We start from the raw sequence: 21,198 nt of genomic DNA on the forward strand, positions 1-21,198 counted from the left end.
CCCGATGGAACGCGAAGCTCGCTCAGGTATCATTCCTTCAGAGCTGTTTCGACGCGTGAGATCCTTGTTTGTCGAACTCATGCGGGTTAGAGGCGGATCATCCGGGAAACCATTGAACTTGTATCGCGTGGCGAGTTTTCTTTACTTTCTTTTTTTATTTTTGTACACTGTATGTCGCTTGTGACAGATTCTGGTGGCCATAACCCCGATTGATCCTTGATTAGAGTGCTCTTCCACCGACACTTAAGTTTAGTACTTAACCTTGGCTTGGACGTTTCTCCTAGACGCGACCTTCGAACTTGATTCGAAATCGAGGTTCGGCGCGTGACGACCTTGGACGTGCTACGATCGACTGGCAGTGAGATTTTCGATCGACTCGCGACGAGTTTCGTGTGTGCTTGAGGCCTGGATGCCGGCGAAAATTGTTACAGGAAAATTTGGAGCAACTAGTAGCTGCTTTTAATCTGGTGTTTCTTCGGTATAAATTGCAGTCTGAATTGCAAACAAGATTAAATTTAGTGAATAGGGATTTGTAGGGAGAGTAATTGTTTATGTAGAAGATAAATTGTATGTAGTGTTTCTATTCATCTGTGAGGCGAACAATACTTTAGTATTTAGTCTAATGTTTTAGAAATCGTTAGTATATTTGAATAGAATTTTTTATTGTGTAATAAATAATATTTTCTGATACTACGATCAATATTGCATAATTTTGTTGAATAAAGCTGGGAATCCTAAAATAAAACTGGACTACACTCACTACATCTGGAGTGACACTTTATATTAAAAATGTTACTTGTTATTGTTAATATATTTAAATAGTATTTTCGGTGCTAAAATTAATATTATATCATTTCTTTGGGTGAATTGTGCAAACGATAAACATCACGTTTGAAGCTATATCCTCTAAATCTGGAATGAAATTTCCTTCTAAAAATACTACTTATTTTTGTTAATATATTTAAATAGAACTCTTCCTTGTGTAAAAATAATATTTTGTCGGTATTAAGATAGATATTAAACAATTTTTTTAAAACAAAGTATGTAAATTATTAGCAGCATCGCATTTTAAACTAGATCCTCTAGATCTAGAATGAAATTTTCTTCTAAAAATATTATTTATTATTATCAAATCGCGAACCTATTATCATAATATCCCTTATTGATTTCTTTTTTAATTTGAAGCTCTTGTAAGTGTGTTTACTAACATATTCACATGTGTCGATAAACGGTGGATCATGAGTATCAATTAATAATAGTTTTCCTCAGCATTTATTCAAATTTATGCTAAAAGCACTAAGTAATTTTCGTGTTACACAAGTTCGACCATTCGTACAGCTGGACGTTTTTAAGTGGTTTACAAGTTTTCCATTGCGTTTGAATAGTTGTGTGATTAAGTTTGAATTGACGCGCAGGGAGTAATAAAACAATTATGAACGCAGTTTCAATTACACGTGTTATTAGTTACCATACTGTTCGACGTTAGCATATTTAATAACGTAATTAAATTGCAAATGTATTAGCCACTTCACTTAATAATAAGCAAAATGGTAGATTAAACAAACTGTGGAAAATATAAATGGTGAAAGAAGCTTGTTTATCAGCAATAAATAAATAAATGTTTTGTTGCAAATCACTAATGTATTTATTAAAATAACATTAATATTAATAGCATAATATTAATAACTTAAACACAGTTTCTGTGTGGTCAAAAATGATTTCAATGCATACGATATCTTAAATTTTGAATTTAATATTAACACAATTTTGTTTGTTACCGAAGAACATAACCTTCTAAATTTTCTTAATAGAAGTAATGTACCCATTAATATTATACTACCATTTATATTACTATTAACTAATGTGTAACCATTATTAAAAAATTACCAGCAATAGAAACTAACAATTTATTTCGAGTATATTTTATAATCCCGTTAGTATAACTTTCGCATAAACTAAACATGAGTACACTCAACTCAAACATTCCTACGTTACATAATCAATTTGAAATTTTCACATAACCTCCAGACATTGTCTATTAAACAACTAAACAAACATTTACATACTCGATTAAAAGCAAAAATTGTTGCTCCAAAGAACAAATACATTTAATTTGCGTGTGGTGGTAATAATTACAATATACATAATAATTACACATATCAAAGCCGTTTAAATTAAAAGTTATACTTAACAAGCAATCATATCAATCTCCCGAAAGAGATAAACTACTCATTCAATAAAACTTCGAATTGAAATAAGAAAGTGAAATGTTTTATAATAATAAAAATAAAGAATTAAACATCGCGAAAAAATTCCTATATGTTAGTTTCATTCGTAATTTATTATTTGAACACAAATTTTAACCATTTTTGCTTATAGTATACACTAAACCTCCTCTTTATTACAAAGAAATTAGAATTCACAACTTTATAACTACTCGTTACGGAGTAAAGTATAGCTAGATTAGAAAAAGGAAATTAGTAGTTGTAAAAATTAATTTTCTGCCTTTGTACATTTAATTATCTATAACTTCGATTTAAACAGAATTATTTTCCCGCTATTTTGTTACATTAAAGTATCAACCTTCATAGTAATGAAATATACAGTCTACTAGGTGTAAAAATTAATTCTCTGTTCTTACACACTTAAACAGAATTATTACCTGCCATTTCCTTACATTAAAGTATTAACATAGTAATGAATCACAGAGATAAAGAGAAGATCGAGAGAAAATGAAAAATTGTACGGCTATTCTTTAAAATTGAACGATAAGTTTACCTTAGAGAAGCACGGAATTCATTTCCAAGCGTAATAAATCATACGAGCAACAGTTACATAATCGACAATATAGTAATGTCCTTTGAACGTCTTAAAATACGCGCCAAGGAAATAGACTAGCAGAAGACTGAAAATAGCCAGAGCGCGTCATACTTCGCGCACGCTGTTCAGCCAATGGCGTCGCTCCACATGCTCTCTTCGCTCAAATCGCACGCATTCCCTTGTCGAGTGGCGCGCTGCTTGTAACTCCCGTTTCGAGAAACACGCGATAAAAATGTCCGAGCGTCTGTCACGGGAATTCCTTGATTCCTGAACGAGAACGATCGTACACAAACGACGACAGTTCGTTTACAATGTTCGACGATTTAGCCTTATATATTTACGTTTTTGACACGATAGCAGACGGCGCGGTGTGGCAACACTGCGCTAGCAACTTGTTAATGGCGCATTCCGCGAGGTGGCGCACGTGCGCAATGATTCGCCGTTCGCTGTGTCAGTCTCACGGAAGAGGAGGTTTGCTTAGCATTTAGGGGAAATATATCCGTGAAGAAAATGACGTGCGTCTCGAATTTCTGTGCCCGCGTATCGTGATACGTCGTGTTCCGGTCGCAGGACAATTATTCTCGGCGTCCGGGCAAGTTTGTTCGTGCCCGAGTTCGTTTTCACCTTCGTTTCATTTTTTTTTGAGTGCTCGAGTGAATCTTAGGGACCCGTAGCTAACCTAAATATTCGGCAGCCGTAACGTAATTTCTCTGTGACACGTCGTCAACTGAACGCTACCGTAACCGTTTTTCTGGTGAGTTACGTTCGATCGTCGAATTTATCGTGCACTGATCGAAACCGGGAAAATCGAGTCGATGTTGCAATTTTACGCAGTTGGACGACGGTTTCAACCTGATGCGGTTTCCACGACGCGATTTACGTGGAGTGTCGTGCATGCGGTGCTATTCATCTCGTGCTCTTTAACTAGACCTACTTTTCCACTGTTACTTTCCCGGCTGTTATTGCATGGAACAGGGGGGATGTGTGCTATTGGTGAAGATGTGACACCTCTGATTTTTCAACGTTTCTGTATGTTTTGAGGTGGTTTAGGTTTAAAACTGAAAAAAACGGTTACAAAGTTTTGTATGCATGGTGTGTGTATGTATGAATATGTAAATAGATCTGTTTTATTTTGTATTTTAAGAGTGGTTATCAGGACATGATGCCAATTCATTTAAAAAAAAAATTTGCTAAATGGAGATATTAATGTAAGAGATATTTTGTTTTCTAACATAGAGTTTTGTAGAGAAACTGAGTGAGTTTGTAGTCAAGGATGAGTCAATAGGAATGGATTGAAACATGTTGTCTTAGGCACGAATTCATTCTTATATTTAGTAATCTTATTTCAAAAGCAAGGTATCAAAGAACTCTTTTTTTTCATGGTCTTGAAATGTTTGGTTAGAAACAGAGATAGGCCAAATTTTGTATGGACAATAGATAATGAATAAAACCAACATACAATGGTTTATTTTTGACGTTTATTTGATTGAACAGTTAAATTCTTGTTTGTTTTAAATTTATTCTGTAATTCAAATTATAAGCTTAATACAACAAGTAACTTTACATAGTTCCTTATCCCTAATTCATTATTACAACTTCTTATTTGATTAAGAATTTTGTTCTTTTCTAATTAGAAATAGTTTCTAATTAATTCACAGGACTTGTTTTGATTGTGAATCTTTGTACTTTTTATTACTACTCTTGGCATCTATACTTCCGGTTTATATTACTAATACCTGTTTGGTGTAGCGCGAATAAACCTTCACAATTTTCACTTAATTAAGTTCTAATCGACAGGTATGTCTGTATTACAGAAACTACAGTGTGAATGAACGTGGACAACCATTAAACAAATAAGATTAGTGACATACTAATACAGAAGCAACCATGGAGGACGGCCATTGCAAAACCGTGGACGAGGTGGTAAATTATTTCAACGTTGATCCAGAGAAAGGATTGTCCGTTGATCAGGTCAAGAGGAACCAGGAGAAGTATGGTCTCAACGGTAAGTAAACACAGCATCGTTGTCACTTTTCTGTGTCCTTGGCTTGTACGTGCAGTATATTTAATGCATCCATTGGCTTATTTGGCCTACAAGGAAACAGTTTTATTGCAGATCTCATATACCAAACCGTTCAAAGCACAGGAAACCAGTGTTTATTTAAAGTTCGTCTTACCCATTGTTTTTAACGTAGTCAGTGTGTAAAAGTTGACTGGATATTTTTGGATTCGGGGGATACTGAATCTATTAAGATACTGATGGAATGCTTATTTACCATTGTAACGTATCAGAAGCAGAACACCGTTTCCGTTGTGTGTACATATTTAATTAAACGTTACGCGATACGTTATGCTGCTATCTGTACAACAAATGTAACGTTACGAGACTTGCCTAACGCAGGAATTACGCGTTTGTACCTCTTCTCGGTGCGCGAAGAAGCCACACGAGCTACGAAGTAGTCGTTTGTAGCCGACTTCGGTTAGTCGAGTTTCCTATACATACATATACATATATCATGGATCTATCCGCCTGACGGAGTCGAGTAGCGCAGTAAAAGTGACTTTATCGAACTACGCGCTAGCATTGGTTTATACACGACGCATGTTGTTTATCCCTACCACTCTCGATTCCAATGCCAGTCGTCTGGTACACGTGTTCGAAGTTTCCTTAATGGCCCGCATCAGCGAAATACTTTGAATCATCCTCCTCGATGTTCTATAGAATTTTATTACATCAGTCGGAACCGTGAATATTTCTGTTATAATACAATTATGACGTTAGAAGGGAGGTCTTGGAGCATCAGAAAGAAGCACCTTCTATGCACATATAGTACCATCGAACTCGGTTATAACTACATTTTTAATTTCTTTTATTGAAAAATTTGGAAATATTGGCTTGATTCACAAATAACTTCCGTTTTATAACTTAAAATTTATATCTAAATACATTACTACGTAACGAAGCTTAATCAATTATGTAATCACCATCATTGGTCACTTGCTCTTATTTAGCAGGTAAATTAAAAATTGTAAATGCAATGAAAGTTATTTATGAATCAACTCAATATTTTTGGTGGCGTACGTTAGACACTTTCCCAGAGTATTTTCAGACTATTTTGATTACACAAAATTGTTATTTCTGTTGGTATTTTATCAAATATGATTGCGTAATTGTAGATAAAAAATTAAATAACCGTGAAATAGGTTCATACGTTATTTACAGACTAATATCGGATACAATTTGTTAAAATTGAGTATACCCTACTACATTAGAAAGTATACGGTACATCTTTGTTTATGTAGTGCTAATTGGAGCGTGTGAATAAATTAATATTTTTTGTTTCGGTTTTATTTTTGTTTATCGCATACAAAGTATTAAGTACTGGGTGAACAAACAAAAATTCTGGAAATACACTTTTTGGGCTTTGGTATCATTAAATGAACCCAAAAGTATTGGAAATTTGAGGAACGTATATTGTTACAGAAATATCTGACCTTGCAAATTTATTTCATATTTCAAACAATGTTATTTCAAAGGTAGCCTGTTGGTTAACACTAGCTACGGAAATAACATTGAATCAATATAGATTTCTTGGTAATGTAGAATGACATTGGTAATCGGAGCATAATTTTATTTATTTTTTGGAATTTGTTGATCGTTCGCTGGTTGCTTTCAGGAGATAAACTAAACATTATCACGTTTAAGAGTAATACAGTTTAAATATAAATACGAATGAGTATAAATAAATAAAATACCGTCGATCACATAAAACGACAGTAACGAAACCTTAAGCTCCTTGTTCGATAAAAGCGAGATAAGCCTTATAATCGCACTATGGTACACGTTGTTCGATCAAGTTCCTCGGAGAAACGTTTGATCCCAGTCATTGCTTGCAAAATGATATTTTGAAAATCGTGATCGAAGAATTATAAAGGATTTCTCAAGAGGGGAAATATAATTATAAAGAAGCTTCATGATTTTATTTTTTGATAAAACACGAATGGTATAAAATATATCTAATTTATATATTATATTTATGTAGCATATTTATATTTATTTAATTTACATTAATATGTCGACTATGCTTCCAGGTGTTGCTAAAAAAACAAAATCCTGAAGCTCCTCTTGGAAAATCCTTTAACGGTGAACTTGCGTTCGTTTTTCTTTTTTCGCGTAAATGTCTCCATCACGTTTGAAAATAATAGTAGGTCATAGATTGTCAATAACGGCCTTGAATCGTAGCACCGTGGCATACATGGACAACCAGTCGGAAGATATGCGCTGCATCTCACCTGAAGCAACGTAGAAACCCGCGGTACGTCCACGTGGAATCGATAAAACGCGTTAATAACGAAGTATAGTCTTCGATGTGCTCGCCACGAGACGATTCGTGTGTTGAATCATTCGTGAATTGTGTTGAACTCTCATCTTTAAAATCCTTAGCCTTGTAATAAGTCATCAGAATAATTTTTTTTATAAAATTCAAGTAATCATCTAAATTCAGTTATTTATTCAATTAGATGATGTAGTATCGTGGCCCCCCCCCCCCCCCTCATACTCATTGTCAGTAATAAGAAGTTCAGTAAGAACAACGACTAGTAGGATGCGGAATGGTCCCGTGGGGAAAAGCGTTGACTATGAATCTGGAGAACTCAAGTTCGAATCCTGGCGCCCCCAGTTTTTCGTTTAGTCTGTATATTGTTATTAGACAAATGCATTTTTATAGATAAAGAGATTGATTTATAAATAATAAAAAGATAGTAGAATACAAATATATAGAAATTATAATCGCGAATCGTTCTGATCAAAATTTTATAGCAAACCTAATCGCATATTCGGTTAGATAAAATACGACGTACTTAATCTGTTTTCTCGATTAGGGGTCAAATTGGCTAAGCCCTAGCGATTACGCAACAAGAGTATTATTCCACTAAATTGAGAATCGCAGTTATCGAAACTATCGATTGCCACCAATTCGGTTTCAAAAGGTACTTGTTCTACTATACATATACAGTGGGTGTAGAATGTATTCGTACACCGATCAATTTACCAACATAGTTTTGTGTGAAATTGTAGTTTCTTAACTTCTTTTTTTATAATCAATGATATTTTACATATTCTCGGAAGTCTCTAAGATAGATATAGTCCAAACAACATTTACTAGTTAATATAATTTGTGAAATTAATAAAAAATTGCGAAAAGTGGGTAAAAGTATAGAAGCAATAAGTATTTGTACGATTCTTATGACGAACCATTTACAGCAGAGTTTGTAACGTAAACACATTTGTTTATTGCTCCGTAAGAATTAGAAAACATCAAATTTCCAGTAAAGTACTTTTAAACAGTTGTGCGAATACTTATTGCTTCAATATTTCTATCGCTTAATTGTTTTTTTTCTTGTTAATTTCGCAACTTACATAAATAGCTATTTTTGTTGTAATCTATCTATTCTAGAGATTTCCTAGAACATGTAGAATGGCATTGTTTATAAAATATAAGTTAATAAATTACAATTTTACACAGTTTCTTTGGAAATTGATCGGTGTACGAATACTTTCTACACCCACTGTATCTTCTTAAGAGTTGATTGCCTTAATTCTGTCACCTTATCTCGTTTGTGGAAAAATGCCCTATCCTCTGATTATTATTCCTAGAATTATTTAATATTCCGTAAGTCGTAGAGCAGAAGATTATGACGAAATCCATTAATGTATATACTCGTTGTGTACGTTCAACCGTTGCAAACGTTGAATGTCGACGACAGCAAAATTGGTACATTGCTATGAGTTGCGAATACGACTCGTGTTCGTCACACTTGGATCGTAATCCGAGTCACTAAAATAACGCAGCGTTATAAGGCAACGAGTTAATAATTCAATGGAAACTAGGCGTTTCAGACAAAACGATACTAGACTCGAGTAGCTTCGCTAATCGAGGAATTCGTCTCGCAATAAGTTTACAGAGCATGGTCGTTTTGACCTATTCTGAATTTATTTTGAAATTAGTATTTCAAGTGTGGATGTTACACCAAGAGTGCACATTATTGATAATAACTTATGGAATAACGTAAATTTTGTCTAGGGCTCTGAAAATTTATTCATACATTGCCTGTTATTATACACGCTGTTTATTTTTCTATACTTAAACAACTAAATAATGAAATATTCTATAGTCCTTGTATCAATCAAATATTCCTTATTAGAGAAGGGAAGGGAAGGGAAGGTACAGAACACTTACGCTTTATCCATGTAAAGAAATAACCAACGTCCTCTATAGTATAATGAGTCAAATAAAAACACGACTGATAGTGTGAGCCGATGGTTCAGTAAAGAAAGTACTCGACTCATAATCTATGGGTCCCGAGTGCAAATCCTCATACCCTCATTTTTCGATTTAACTCTTACCTATATCCAAATATTCATTTTTATCTAATCCTTCCTTGATTAATTCTACTAAATCGATTTCATTCATGAAAGCATTGCTTCGGTAATACAAATTTGATAAAAAAACAATAGTACAGAAATTAAATTAACTATAAAGTGTGGTGATACTCCGTGCTCGACTTCGCTGGGACTTTGATGGGAAACGGCTACCCTCGACCTCTCGTGCGCGAACCACGCCACGTGTATTATCAACGGTCGATTCGCAATCGATAGACAGGATTTTCCAGCGACGTTGTGTGTTTTGCCAGTCTGCTGCTTTCGTCGTGTCGTTGAACGTAAACGGTTCGACTTGTTTACCGATTCGCGCACCGCGAGTCGAAAGGGGTTTTACGTTGCTCGGTGTATACTAACTGCGTTATCGGCGACCGATTCGCGACTACGGACGTATGTAGATTGTTGGCTGCGTATTTCCTAGAGTTCTGCAAGTCATAGAACTTCGTCCTTGTGGCGGTTGCGTTATCAATCGTCCGCTTACGTCGTGAATTTTTAATTGCACGTAACTGGTGTGCGCAACACGTTGCGCTGTTCTCTGGGGAATTACCAGGAATAACCAGCAGTATTCATTCTTGACGTGTCATTATTAATAATATTATTTTATTACGAATGGAATAATAGGTATTAGTGTATAAAATTCATGAGGAATATTTGATTGTTAAGGACTAGGGAATACTTCATTATTTAGATTGTCAAATGTAGACAAACAAACAATGTGTAATAGTAGTAATAATTACTGTCAACAATGTACACTCGGTGTAACCCCGACACTAAACAGTAACATTAAAAAAATATACATTAAAATTTGTATTAAAATAGTATACGTTAAATTTAATCTACATTAGCATGTTTCAATAAATGAATAAATTTCCAGTGTTCCAGAAAAAGTTCAAGTTATCGCATAAATTGTTATCAATAATGTACGCTCTTGACGTAACATCAACTAGACTAGTTTTAAAATAAGTAATTCTAAACAGTGACATTAAAACAATATATATTAAAATATGCGTTAATATAATGTACATCAAGATTTGTATTAAAACAATATGCATTAAAATTTACATTCAAATAATATACGTTAAAAGAAATTTCCATTAGCATCTACCTAGAAATTAATTTTTGGAAAAAAATATAACCGACTTCGAAAAACATTAAAACTGCACTTAAAAGTATGAAGTAATTTCTATTTGAACCGTATTACTACTCACCAGCTCTTGATGAATTTGATTAAATTATTAAATACAGTATATTAAATACAATGCAGCCTTTTCGGAGGCAGCGCAAAATTAAAAATTACCTACATTCAAAATTACCAATCTTGGTTTAACTTTCGGTCAGAGGAACCAAAAATTGAGTCTTTAATTATTGCTATTATTATATCTGCTTTAGACATCATATACATTAACACTATTCAATCGTATATACATTAACTGTATGCAATATTGGCCCCGTCCTTCGCCAAAACAAATACATCAAACCGTCTCAGACAGTACTTCCACGTAGACGGTATTCATGTGTACGTTAACAGCATTCAATATTGCCACCATCACCAAAAACTAATTCAAACCGGAATTAAAAATTTTGAATGTTGCGCCGCCTCTGAAAAGGTTGCATTGAAAAGAGTTTTGCATTCAAATAGAAATTATTTCATACTTTTTAGTGTAATTTTAATGTTTTTCGGAGTAGGTTATATATTTAAATTAAATTACTTCACCAAAAATTTATTTACTTCACCATTTTAGGGCCAATCTGTAACCAATATGCTTCATGCAATAACAATAGTTATGGACAATATGTATATTGTTGGAAATGGGATCATTAGGAATACGCGTGCAACTCAATGCGAAAGGATTCATTGCGATAGGTAAATTCCTTGCTGAGCTACACCAGAGAATATAAATTTTGAAGCAACAATGGTATTAAACAATAAAAGTGTCCATAAACTTTTGCAAACGGGAACATCACGAAAACATCTGTTACTAATGTGAAAGAATTCATCGCGATCGGTAAATTCCTTGTCGAGATACATAAAAGAATAGGAATTTTGTAATAACAATAGTTATAAACATTTAATAAAATGTCCATACGTTTTTGCAAATTCGAACATCATGGAATTATCAGCCATTGAAAAGAAAGATTCCATCTTGATCGGTTAATTCCTTGACCAGTTACATCAAAGAATAGGAATTTTGCAATAACAGTAGTTATAAATGTTTAAAAGTCATTAATTTTTTGCAAATTCGAACATCATGAAATCAGCTTTCCTTAAATGTGCAAGGTTCCATCTCGATCGGTTATTTCTTGCCGAGTTACACCAAAGAATAGGAATTTTGCAGTAGAAATTGTTATTAAACATTATTATTAAACATTAAGAAATTCATAAATTTTTCCAAATGGGAACATCATAAAATCATCAGTTATTAACAATGAAAGTCTTGTCAAAATCGGTTTAGTTGTTTCAGAGAAGCTGTACCCCGAGTTTCACCGCGTGGACTACTATTTATGTCGTTCGCGTTCAGCTAACTGTTCAACCGCGTGCTCCTTCGTGAATCAGTAGGTGGCTGTCTTTTATTTTACGTAACCCAGATGTTTCAATCGATATTTCTCAGGCCGAACATACGTGAAAATATTTTTCGGTTTTTTTTGCAAAAAAAATTGGGTAAAAAATTACAAATCACAAAATGTCTTGATAACGGGACCAACTGGGAGACATGCTCTACAAGATGCAAGAGGTTTCATCCCGATTGGTCAAGCCATCTCTGCGTAATCGGGGAACAGACACAATAAAAAAAAAAAATACGTATCCAATTGAGTTACTTCCTCCTTTTTTCGAAGTCGGTTAAAAAGAACCGCTAGTAAAGTCGATCAGCACAAGCAAGCTCTTGTTTCATGTATCGCGAACATTAAAAAAGAATTCCAAATATTCCAGATACCAGCGTTGAAGAGAGAAACCGTCTGAAACGACCGTTTCTATTAATACAATAACAACTGTAAGAGTATATTTTTCTTCTCTCGTTCGAACTTCTTCAGGGACGAATAGCTTTATACGAAGCAAACCAAACTTCTTACCGATATTGACCCATGATATCTATTAACCTTGCGACGATGTTGCCCATTCACGTCTTTGGGAAAAGTAATTGTGAATATTTATTCACGAATTTAGTAGTTAATTTCGCGTTACAGCATGTGACGTAAGTGGAAAACTTATACGTGCGCGCGTAGAATCCTTGTAGAGGTTGGGCGTATCACTTATCTTAAGGAACAAACGCCTTATGCTCAAACAGCCTTTCACGTTCAATTGGTACAAAATTCATTGGAGACACCATAATTTTAAATGTATTTCTTATGTATTTTGAGTTGCAGAAATTCTATCTTGTCTAAAAAGCTAAGAAAAATGAATAATAATCTAAAATTATTCTTCACAAACCACCCACAATATATAAGAAGTAAATGCTCTTTCTAATTATTTAATAATGAATGAAAATATTCAATTGGTCAATGAAAGTAAATAGATCACACAAAGCTTTATCTAGCGGACAATTTTATCTCAGCATTATGTAAATTAATAACATACTCGCATGTTTCGATTTTACGACATGCAGATGGTTACTGATTACTAGCAAATTTCTTGTCTGCGAGAATTAGTTTAAGTTCTCGTGTCTCGCATCTAATCACATTCGTGGCGGAGTGTGCCAGATAAAGCCCTACCAAAGACGCTAACTGGCAGATCTGGAACGAAACTCTGCTTTTTAAGATAATGAGTTGTTTACTGAAACTTAAATACGGCTTACGAACAAGCCCGTATGCATGCGAATAAGTAGTCTAGAGACGTTACGCGTGCCCTTAATTAGGGAAATCTAGCCACAAGTACTTCCTGTTTTGAAAACCAGGAGGGATCTCCTAGATTTCCACAATCTTAATTAAATTAAGAAGTTTTCGTACTCGTAAAGAACTTGATTGCGTAGTGCCAACATAGGATGTGTGAACTCTGAATCTGAAAAAAATGCAGTGCTTATAGAGTTAGTACTGTGCGGAGATGAGAAATTGGCCAGTGGGGCTGATTGGTAACAGTAAAATCGTCTTGGTTATACTATAGAGTTTTATATTATTAAAAAGATGAGATGCCGTTGGAAGAAATGAAAAGATCACACTTGAGTTTTACTAATAAGTATATTGAAAAATAATCAGAGCATTAAAAAACATTAACGGCACGCGGCAAGGGTACATACTCGAACTAACGTCACAAGAGCGCCGCACACTTTTTGCTTCTTTTTCAGTCACGTGACACCCATATATGTATTTACATATCGCGAAGAGTGACCCATCTCCAGACATACAAAACTTTCACGCATATGCAGGACAAATGTATTGCATCTTTCAACAATTATAATCTATACTGTACTGTAGAATTATGTAGGATAATCTAGGAGATTGTACCGACAGCACTAGCCTGAAAAATCCAGTGCTTATAGTGTCTAGTACTGTGTAGAGACGAGAAGTTGGCCAGTGGGGCTGATTGATAACAGTAAAATTGTCTTGGTTATACTATAGAGTTTTATATTGTAATTTGTATTGTACTGTAGAATTACATAATATAATCTGAGTTATTATACTCATTCATTTATTTTACTCTGCAAGTATTGAAATATGAACATCACTTTCAATATTTTTTTTTATACTCTTGCATACTGTGTGCATTTTGTGATTTCATAAACATTCAAATTTCCTATAATTGCATAAAACTTCGCAGTCTAACTTAGCAAACAGATCCACTAGCCAACTTCTCATATCTACACACTACATTAAATTCTCGTTTATCGTTTTACTACAAGAAGCGAGCAGAGATGGGACTTCTGATAAAGTGAAATTTCGAAAAATAGTTTCATCTTTTAAATTCGAGTAATCCTTTAATAATTGCTATTATTTATTTCTGGCTGTCCTATAAACCTGCAAATTTTCATCAAAATCGAGATGGGTTGGGATTACTTTATGCACGTTTCTCGTGAGTCGAGCGCTCTATTTTCGAATGCGTCATTGAACGGTTCATTATGAATTGCTTCTCGACCAAGAAGCGTTTCGCTGTATTAATCGCCTTTGAGAAACTAACAGGCGAGCGTTGAACGCGTTTCTGGAAGGAACGGTTTCTGAGACAGTGAAGAATCTTGCGCGTTGAGTCCTAAAATTGGCCGGGAGTACTAGAAGATGTATTATTCGCAGTGTCGTTAAACTTACGGCTCGCGCAGACCTGGGCCAGGTACTTAATCCTTTTTCGCTTGGTGATCTCATTTATGTTGTGGCTATTTATACTGATTTGTCGGAAAATATCTCCAAATTGCAATCCTTTATTCCCTAACGAAACCCTGGCTTTCATGCTGCAGGTGTAATGCTGCAATTCGCGCCGTTAGGGGAATGGTGTCTTTCGGGTTGCGAATCAAACAGTTAGGTTATTAGTCCAATACTGTATTTCAGATCGATAGTACAATGGCACCTATTAGGTTGCTAGTATAATACTGTCTAAAAATCGTTAGTGCAATAGTACCTTTCATGTCATTAAGGGGTACAACCACTGTATAGGCAGAAAAAAAGTCCTAATCTTGACAATTTATTTTGGTAGTGTGACAGATGGAATAGAATTTCTTTTCAGGGGGTTTATTTAATACATATTGAAGAATGAAAAACAAATTTTTTATTGTCATTTTCATACAAAATGGCGGCGACAGAGCCCCACGTCGAAAACAGCTTTTTTGAAAACACCGCCACGGGAGGACGGATTTCTCGACATCTATCAGTCATGGAACAAAAAGTACCACACACTCAAACGAATTTCTTTTTCAATATCCCAACTTCAAAAATTATTTCTTAGTTTCTTAACAGAAAAATTCTATTACGTGGTGGACAATGTGTTAAGGGTTGGAACTACCGTTCATATAATCATCCTGTTAATTGTCACATTGCACTCAACAGCTGATGATTTATCACAATGGTTAATTGTTAACTCTCTTTTAGCCTACATAACTTTCAGGTTATGTGCTAACACATATATCGACATTTTATCAAATAATTATAGTCTTTTCACAAGGTGACGTATTAATTATACATTTAATGTCTCTAATAACCAATAACAATATTGACGACGGTTAGGAGTACCATCAACCTAAAATATCAAAGTATATGACTTGCAAGTTGTTTACAGACAAACAAAAATTGGCTATATGAACTTAGCACCCGACTTTTCAAAAATTAATTCTTTTTTTATAGAAAGTGATAGTATTTCGTTTGTACTTGATTGTACCACCAATACTTTCGTTTATACCTTAATCAATTAATAATTAAAAAAAATTAAGAGAAATCCCAGCATCCGACATTGAGATTTTTGAAATTTGTTTTTTCCCTATTCTTTAGAATTGTTTGTACCGCTTTTCGTTTCGTTTGTAACTCAATAGTTTAGATTTTATAATCCATCCGTATCAGTAATTGCTTGTAAAATTTAAACTATTGAGGTAGAAACGAAACGAAAAGCGTTACAAACGATTCTAAAGAAGAGGGAAAAGACAGATTTTAAAAATCTTGAAAATTGACGATTTCCACTCTTACGCGTATAAACACTGGTTGTAAAATTTAAACTATTGAGGTACAAAAGAAACGAAAAGCGGTACAAACGATTCTAAAGAATAGGGAAAAAACAGATTTCAAAAATCTTAATGTCGGATGCTGACCATTTTTTGAATTTTTTTCAATTATTAATTAATGAAAGTACAAACGAAACTATTGGTAATCAAGTACAAACGAAATACTATCATTTTCTATAAAAAGAAAATTAATTTTTGAAAAGTCGGGTGCCAAGTTCACATAGCTACAAAAATTGGCTCATAAAGGGTTAATATTTCATCTTCAACGTTTATTTCTTAGTCCCTTAATAAAAAAAAACCTTATGACGTGGTGATTAACGTGTTAAAAGGTGGAACTACCCTCCAAATAATCAACCTTTTAAGTATCACATTGCAATCAACAGCTAACAATCAATCACAATGGTTAATTGCTAATTATTTCGATCACTCTCTGCTCGAAATAGATATAGCAAAATTCACGACAGATCGTGCGCGTGCGACCTACATCGATCATCGTGCGAATTTGATAAACGATATCACCGCGACTGGGGTTAATACACCGTGGCGCATGGGAACATTATCGGCCATTGTCGTTCGATTTGCCTTCCGCTCGTTTAATGGTAACCGTTGTGGTTTCTCTTCGCTGATAAACGTGCAATTCGAATAGGAAGCTCCCTCTTATCAATAGTCCCACGAGAGTATGGTTTGCCTCGCGATACACTGCAGACGCAGTTCGTGAAAGGAGCGAGAAACGTTGGAATAGAAGGCTATTGTTTCACGAATATGCTGTGCACTTTCTACAGAGTCAATTTTGCCAAAATAATACAGAGTTAAATGTTTATAAATTAGGAAGAGGACAATAGTGGCTACCACTGACCCCGAAATCTTGTTTCTTAGTACATATGTCGCAAATTTTGTATTTAAAAATATATTAAAGTAACAAAGTTATGGAATTGTAAATAGAATTCGAAACATAAGCATTTTTTGAATATGTATATTAAATTGCCTGACAACGGGACCTTACGTACCCGTTGTCACGGATCCTGATGAAATTCTTGTAGATTATTCTACAATACTAGTAAACATTTCGTGCAAAAGAATTTGTCACAACGCCTTTTCATTTTCGAAAAAAAAATAAAATAGTTTACGAGCAATTTGTAAGCCAAATATGCAAAAAAATTAACAAGAATTTGAGTAGCCGTGGCAGCTAAGGTACAGGGTATGGGGTGTATGCTATTTTTGTCTCGCGTTCGATCTCGGACTATCAAATTTTCTTTTTCATTTTATTATCTTTTTTTTATTTAACTTAAAAGAAAAGGTTATATACAGGGTGGTCCACGTAATTGTTTCAAGTCATAACTCCGTTATTATTGCATTTACGAAAAAATGCCAAAGGAGAAAGATAAATGGTTCGAAGAGCACTACATCTGTAGGACTTTAAAGTTTGTTTAGATGCAGCAGTGCATATCCAATTAACAATTGCATCATTTCTTTAATTAGAAATGCATTTTTGTTTTACACAGGTCGATTCTTCTGTTCATTCTACGTAAAAAATGATAAGGGTACTATGGCAAAACAATTATTAGATCTCGAGATATTTTCAAAAAATGTCTTTATTGAAGAAGATGCCCAAAATGTATATGTATACCATAACAGTACGAGAAAGAATATTTTTAACATGATTGTAGGTAGGAAAAAATTAAAAGTTGTTTTATGACAATTTTTCAAGTTTATTCCACATTATCTGTTCCTTTACACAATTTAGGATGGTGTAGGTCAAAGAAACGTACGTTTATTTTTATCGTAAACTAAAACAATTCATTAGCCGAATTCAAAATTCAACATATCTGTTGGAGCAACATCGTGAAATAAGTTCCCGAGAACACGAAATTAAAATTCACTCTTTGATTCCCCACGAAATTTCTTCGTCAATTTTCAAGGATATGTTGTAATATGCATGATACGCATCAAAGCTTGTAAATGAAACCGCGACGTTTCTTAATGTCAAAGAAATTTGTTTTCCTGCGAATTTGAGAAGGAATAACGTGAGTGTTCATTAATATCTTTCATTAAGTGTGCCTGATGCAAACAAGTACTTTGTTTTGTACGTTTTTTTGATAAATACAATCCTAAATTGTGTAAAGGAACAGATGATGTGGAATTAACTTGGAAAATTGTCACAAGACACCCTTCAATTTTTTCCCACCTATATTCTAAAACTTCTAAACATTCTAAATATTCTAAAACTTAGTACCGGTCAATTTTCCGTTTTTCCCCAAAAAATTCACAAACATGCATCTTTTTCAATCCGTCGTAGGTAGGTTTCCCCCTTAAATCTCAAAACATATGAAAATGAACATTCACAGTGAACCCAATTGTGAATCATTTTATGTTCTATATAGTATCCTTCTTCTAAATTCTAAACATCCCTCCAAATCTCGATTCAAGATGTGCTCCCCCAGTCGTATTAGTCCGCTCGAAGGCTCAACTTACATCTTTTAAATCACAAAACAAATGAAAAAGGACCTACATTGCTTTCATGAATGAACTCTATCCTAAATTCTAAAATTCTAGAACTAAATCCTAAACATCCCTCGAAACCTTGATTCAAGATACCTACGCTTTGCCGCGAGTCGTATTGGTCCGCTCGGTGGCTCGCGATTCGTTTATACCGTTCCCGAAATATTCGACGGACGTCGACACACAGATTGCGCGTAAACGACGCTTATCCGTGGCCCGTTTCGCCCCGTTACGCAGTTGGTGCGATTTTTTCGTTCTCGTTGAAAGCCCGCCAACATCGCGGCGGTAAATCAGCGAATATACGAGGCAAACGAGCCGAACAAGAAGTATCTTTTCGTGGACGATGCACGGGGGCGATGGGACCGTCTAGTGTGATGTTTCTCAACTTTTTCGGACCAAACGCTCCATTAATTAGTTGCGCTTCTTAATTCGCCCTTATTAATTAATTTATTACTTAAAATTTTATCCCAACATAGAAAAGAATAAGATACATGAAAATAAAATATTTTCTGTAATTTTAATCTAAGATACAAATGATAATCTACATAATATTTTTGAAGTTTTAATGAGAATTTTGAAGTTAGTGGGGTTTGTAAAGTTTAATAAGATTTGGTCCTAATTGCGATAGATACAATCTTGAGTCAGCTAATTTTTAGGCCATTTCTTTTGCTTACAATTAGTAAATATTTGGGAAAAACCCCTGAACTTTTTACAACTGAATATGAAGTTTGACGGCTATAATTAAAGGTTTAATTTGCCAATCACAACAGCTGAAATATAATAAATAATATATTTTAAAAATCAGATAGATAATCGCCTACTTCAAGATGTCGATCGCCCACGTTGAGAAACAATGACTCAGTTCCACGAAAAACAGGACACCCGCGAGTGTTTACTTCGTTTGAAGCTAAACGGACCTGCTTTGCGAAACTGTCCGTTTTCCAGGCGTGAAATATGGCGAGCTGCCCTCCCGTAAATACGAATCCACCATTGTTTCAACGCTTCTCCGTAGTTAATCTGTTTTCAATTTTCCTGAACGTTCCGCGACGAGGAATAAATCTGGAAAATCCATGTATTTTGTGTAATCGGTGTTTACGAGCCTCGAGCGTGACGCGCATAGTTTCACACGCTTGGAAAAATTAAACGAAACGCGGATTAAATTATAATTGCGTCTGCATTGGAACCTCGTTATACGCGAATGGGACGTTAGATCGTTGTTAATTAATATTTTTAACCGACTTCGAAAAGGAAGAGGTTACGTAATTCGACATGTATATATATATATTTTTTTTTTTCAAGGAATGCAAAAGTTTGCTCTGGTCTGTTTCGAACAGAATTTTGTTATTTGACAAATCTGTGCCTCGAGAATAAGAGGAACAAATATTTTTTTATGTATCCATATATAATTATAAAATTACATATTTACGCTCGATCCGCGAGTTCCTTCATTATTATAATTTTCATAATTATACGTGATGAATTTACGTGTTGTTATCACGTTATCCTAAGAATTATCTTTTCCCGAACTTTACATTTCCTTGGTCCGATGAAAATGCTCAGAAAAATCATACCGAATATTTAGCGAAGCCGAAGAGGTCCGACGAATCACGTTAGAAAAAGTCTGCTGTTTCTCCTATAAACACTGCTTCCTGGAATTGTTCTTTACGAGCTATTTCTGAAGTATCACAGCGTAAATTACGGATCTTTATTTAAGAACTTCGAGATCGATCGTAAAATTACCGGAAGAAACCGAAGGGATTATTCGCAGTAGTCTATTCCGCGTAGAATTAATAGAAAACAGATTTTTTTTAATTGAACACCGAATATTTTTAACGAGGCTCGCCTTGACATCGTAAAGCTTCTATTTTATTCGAAACGTACAGGGTTTTTTTTTTAGATACAACCTCCTATAAGTATCTAAAATTCCATATCTATGAGTGTGTTATTTTAGAAAAGGAATTTCAAAAGCCAGGTAGTTTAAAAATAATGGTAAACAGTATGAAAATATACTGTTAATTGAAATAACATTCCAGAAATTAGGAAGGATACTTCCTGAGCCTATTTTATATATGAATACAATTTATAACAGACTAGAACAATATAAAAATATATTCAGTGATGATTTTGTACATGTATAAAATTTACAATAGGCCTGAACAATACAAAAATAAATTCAGTGACGATCTTACATATGTATAAAATTTACAATAGGCTTGAACAATACAAAAATAAATTCAGTGACGATCTTGCACATGTATAAAACTTATAACAGGCCTGAACTATATGAACATATATTCAGTGATAATTTTATATATGCATGAAAGTTATAACACGCCTGAACAACATAAAAATAAATTCAGTATCAATTATTGTATATAACCCAGGATTGTTATAAATGTTATATAAAAGTATACAAGGTGTCTCCAATGGAAATGTCTAAACTTTGGAAGAGTATAGGACACCGAAAAACTAAAAAAAAAAAAGTTAGGTGATTATCTCGTTTATGCTCCGTTTTCGAGAAAATCGCGAAAAAGGAAACAAACAAGTTTTTGTCTCTCCTCTCATTTATTTACATTTACATATATTGTTATCACTTTATTGCAAACACTGTTCAACATGATGACCTCTTGCAGCAATGCATGCATTACATCTACTACATAGTTACTACTGGAGTTGCAGCTTGACATTGCTCTCGAGATATTTGCTGTACTGCAACCACGATTCAGCTTCTCAGTTAATCTCTCGAATTGATTGGGGATCAACTAAAATATCAAAAAAATGATATACAATAAACATTTGATTTTATCCTGT

At 34.2% G+C, this 21,198-nt stretch overlaps 1 protein-coding gene and 1 long non-coding RNA gene across 7 annotated transcripts in view; one reads left to right on the forward strand and one right to left on the reverse strand.

Moving 5' to 3' along the window:
- The window catches only part of LOC128884968 (calcium-transporting ATPase sarcoplasmic/endoplasmic reticulum type), an 87,227-nt gene that overhangs the window by 4,498 nt on the left and 61,531 nt on the right, over window positions 1-21,198 (forward strand). For 3 of the 5 annotated variants that reach the window (XM_054138693.1, XM_054138697.1, XM_054138694.1), the window contains exon 2: window positions 4,635-4,825. In XM_054138693.1, coding sequence (XP_053994668.1) covers window positions 4,708-4,825 — 118 coding nt within the window. In that variant the 5' untranslated portion in view covers window positions 4,635-4,707. Of the gene's footprint in view, window positions 1-105; window positions 131-3,291; window positions 3,575-4,634; window positions 4,826-21,198 lie in introns of those variants that run through there. The other 2 variants (XM_054138696.1, XM_054138695.1) reach the window with 2 other exon arrangements.
- Window positions 4,771-12,709, reverse strand: LOC128884972 (uncharacterized). 2 transcript variants are annotated; one of them, XR_008459515.1, is made up of 3 exons: window positions 9,356-12,709; window positions 4,998-9,226; window positions 4,771-4,911 (listed from the first exon to the last, which is right to left on the reverse strand). It is a non-coding gene; the product is annotated as an uncharacterized LOC128884972 (long non-coding RNA). The 2 variants fall into 2 exon arrangements; XR_008459516.1 differs by having other exon boundaries at window positions 4,998-5,536; window positions 9,356-12,679.

The sequence above is a fragment of the Hylaeus volcanicus genome, chromosome 2 (assembly GCF_026283585.1).
Source record: "Hylaeus volcanicus isolate JK05 chromosome 2, UHH_iyHylVolc1.0_haploid, whole genome shotgun sequence".
Taxonomy (NCBI): domain Eukaryota; kingdom Metazoa; phylum Arthropoda; class Insecta; order Hymenoptera; family Colletidae; genus Hylaeus; species Hylaeus volcanicus.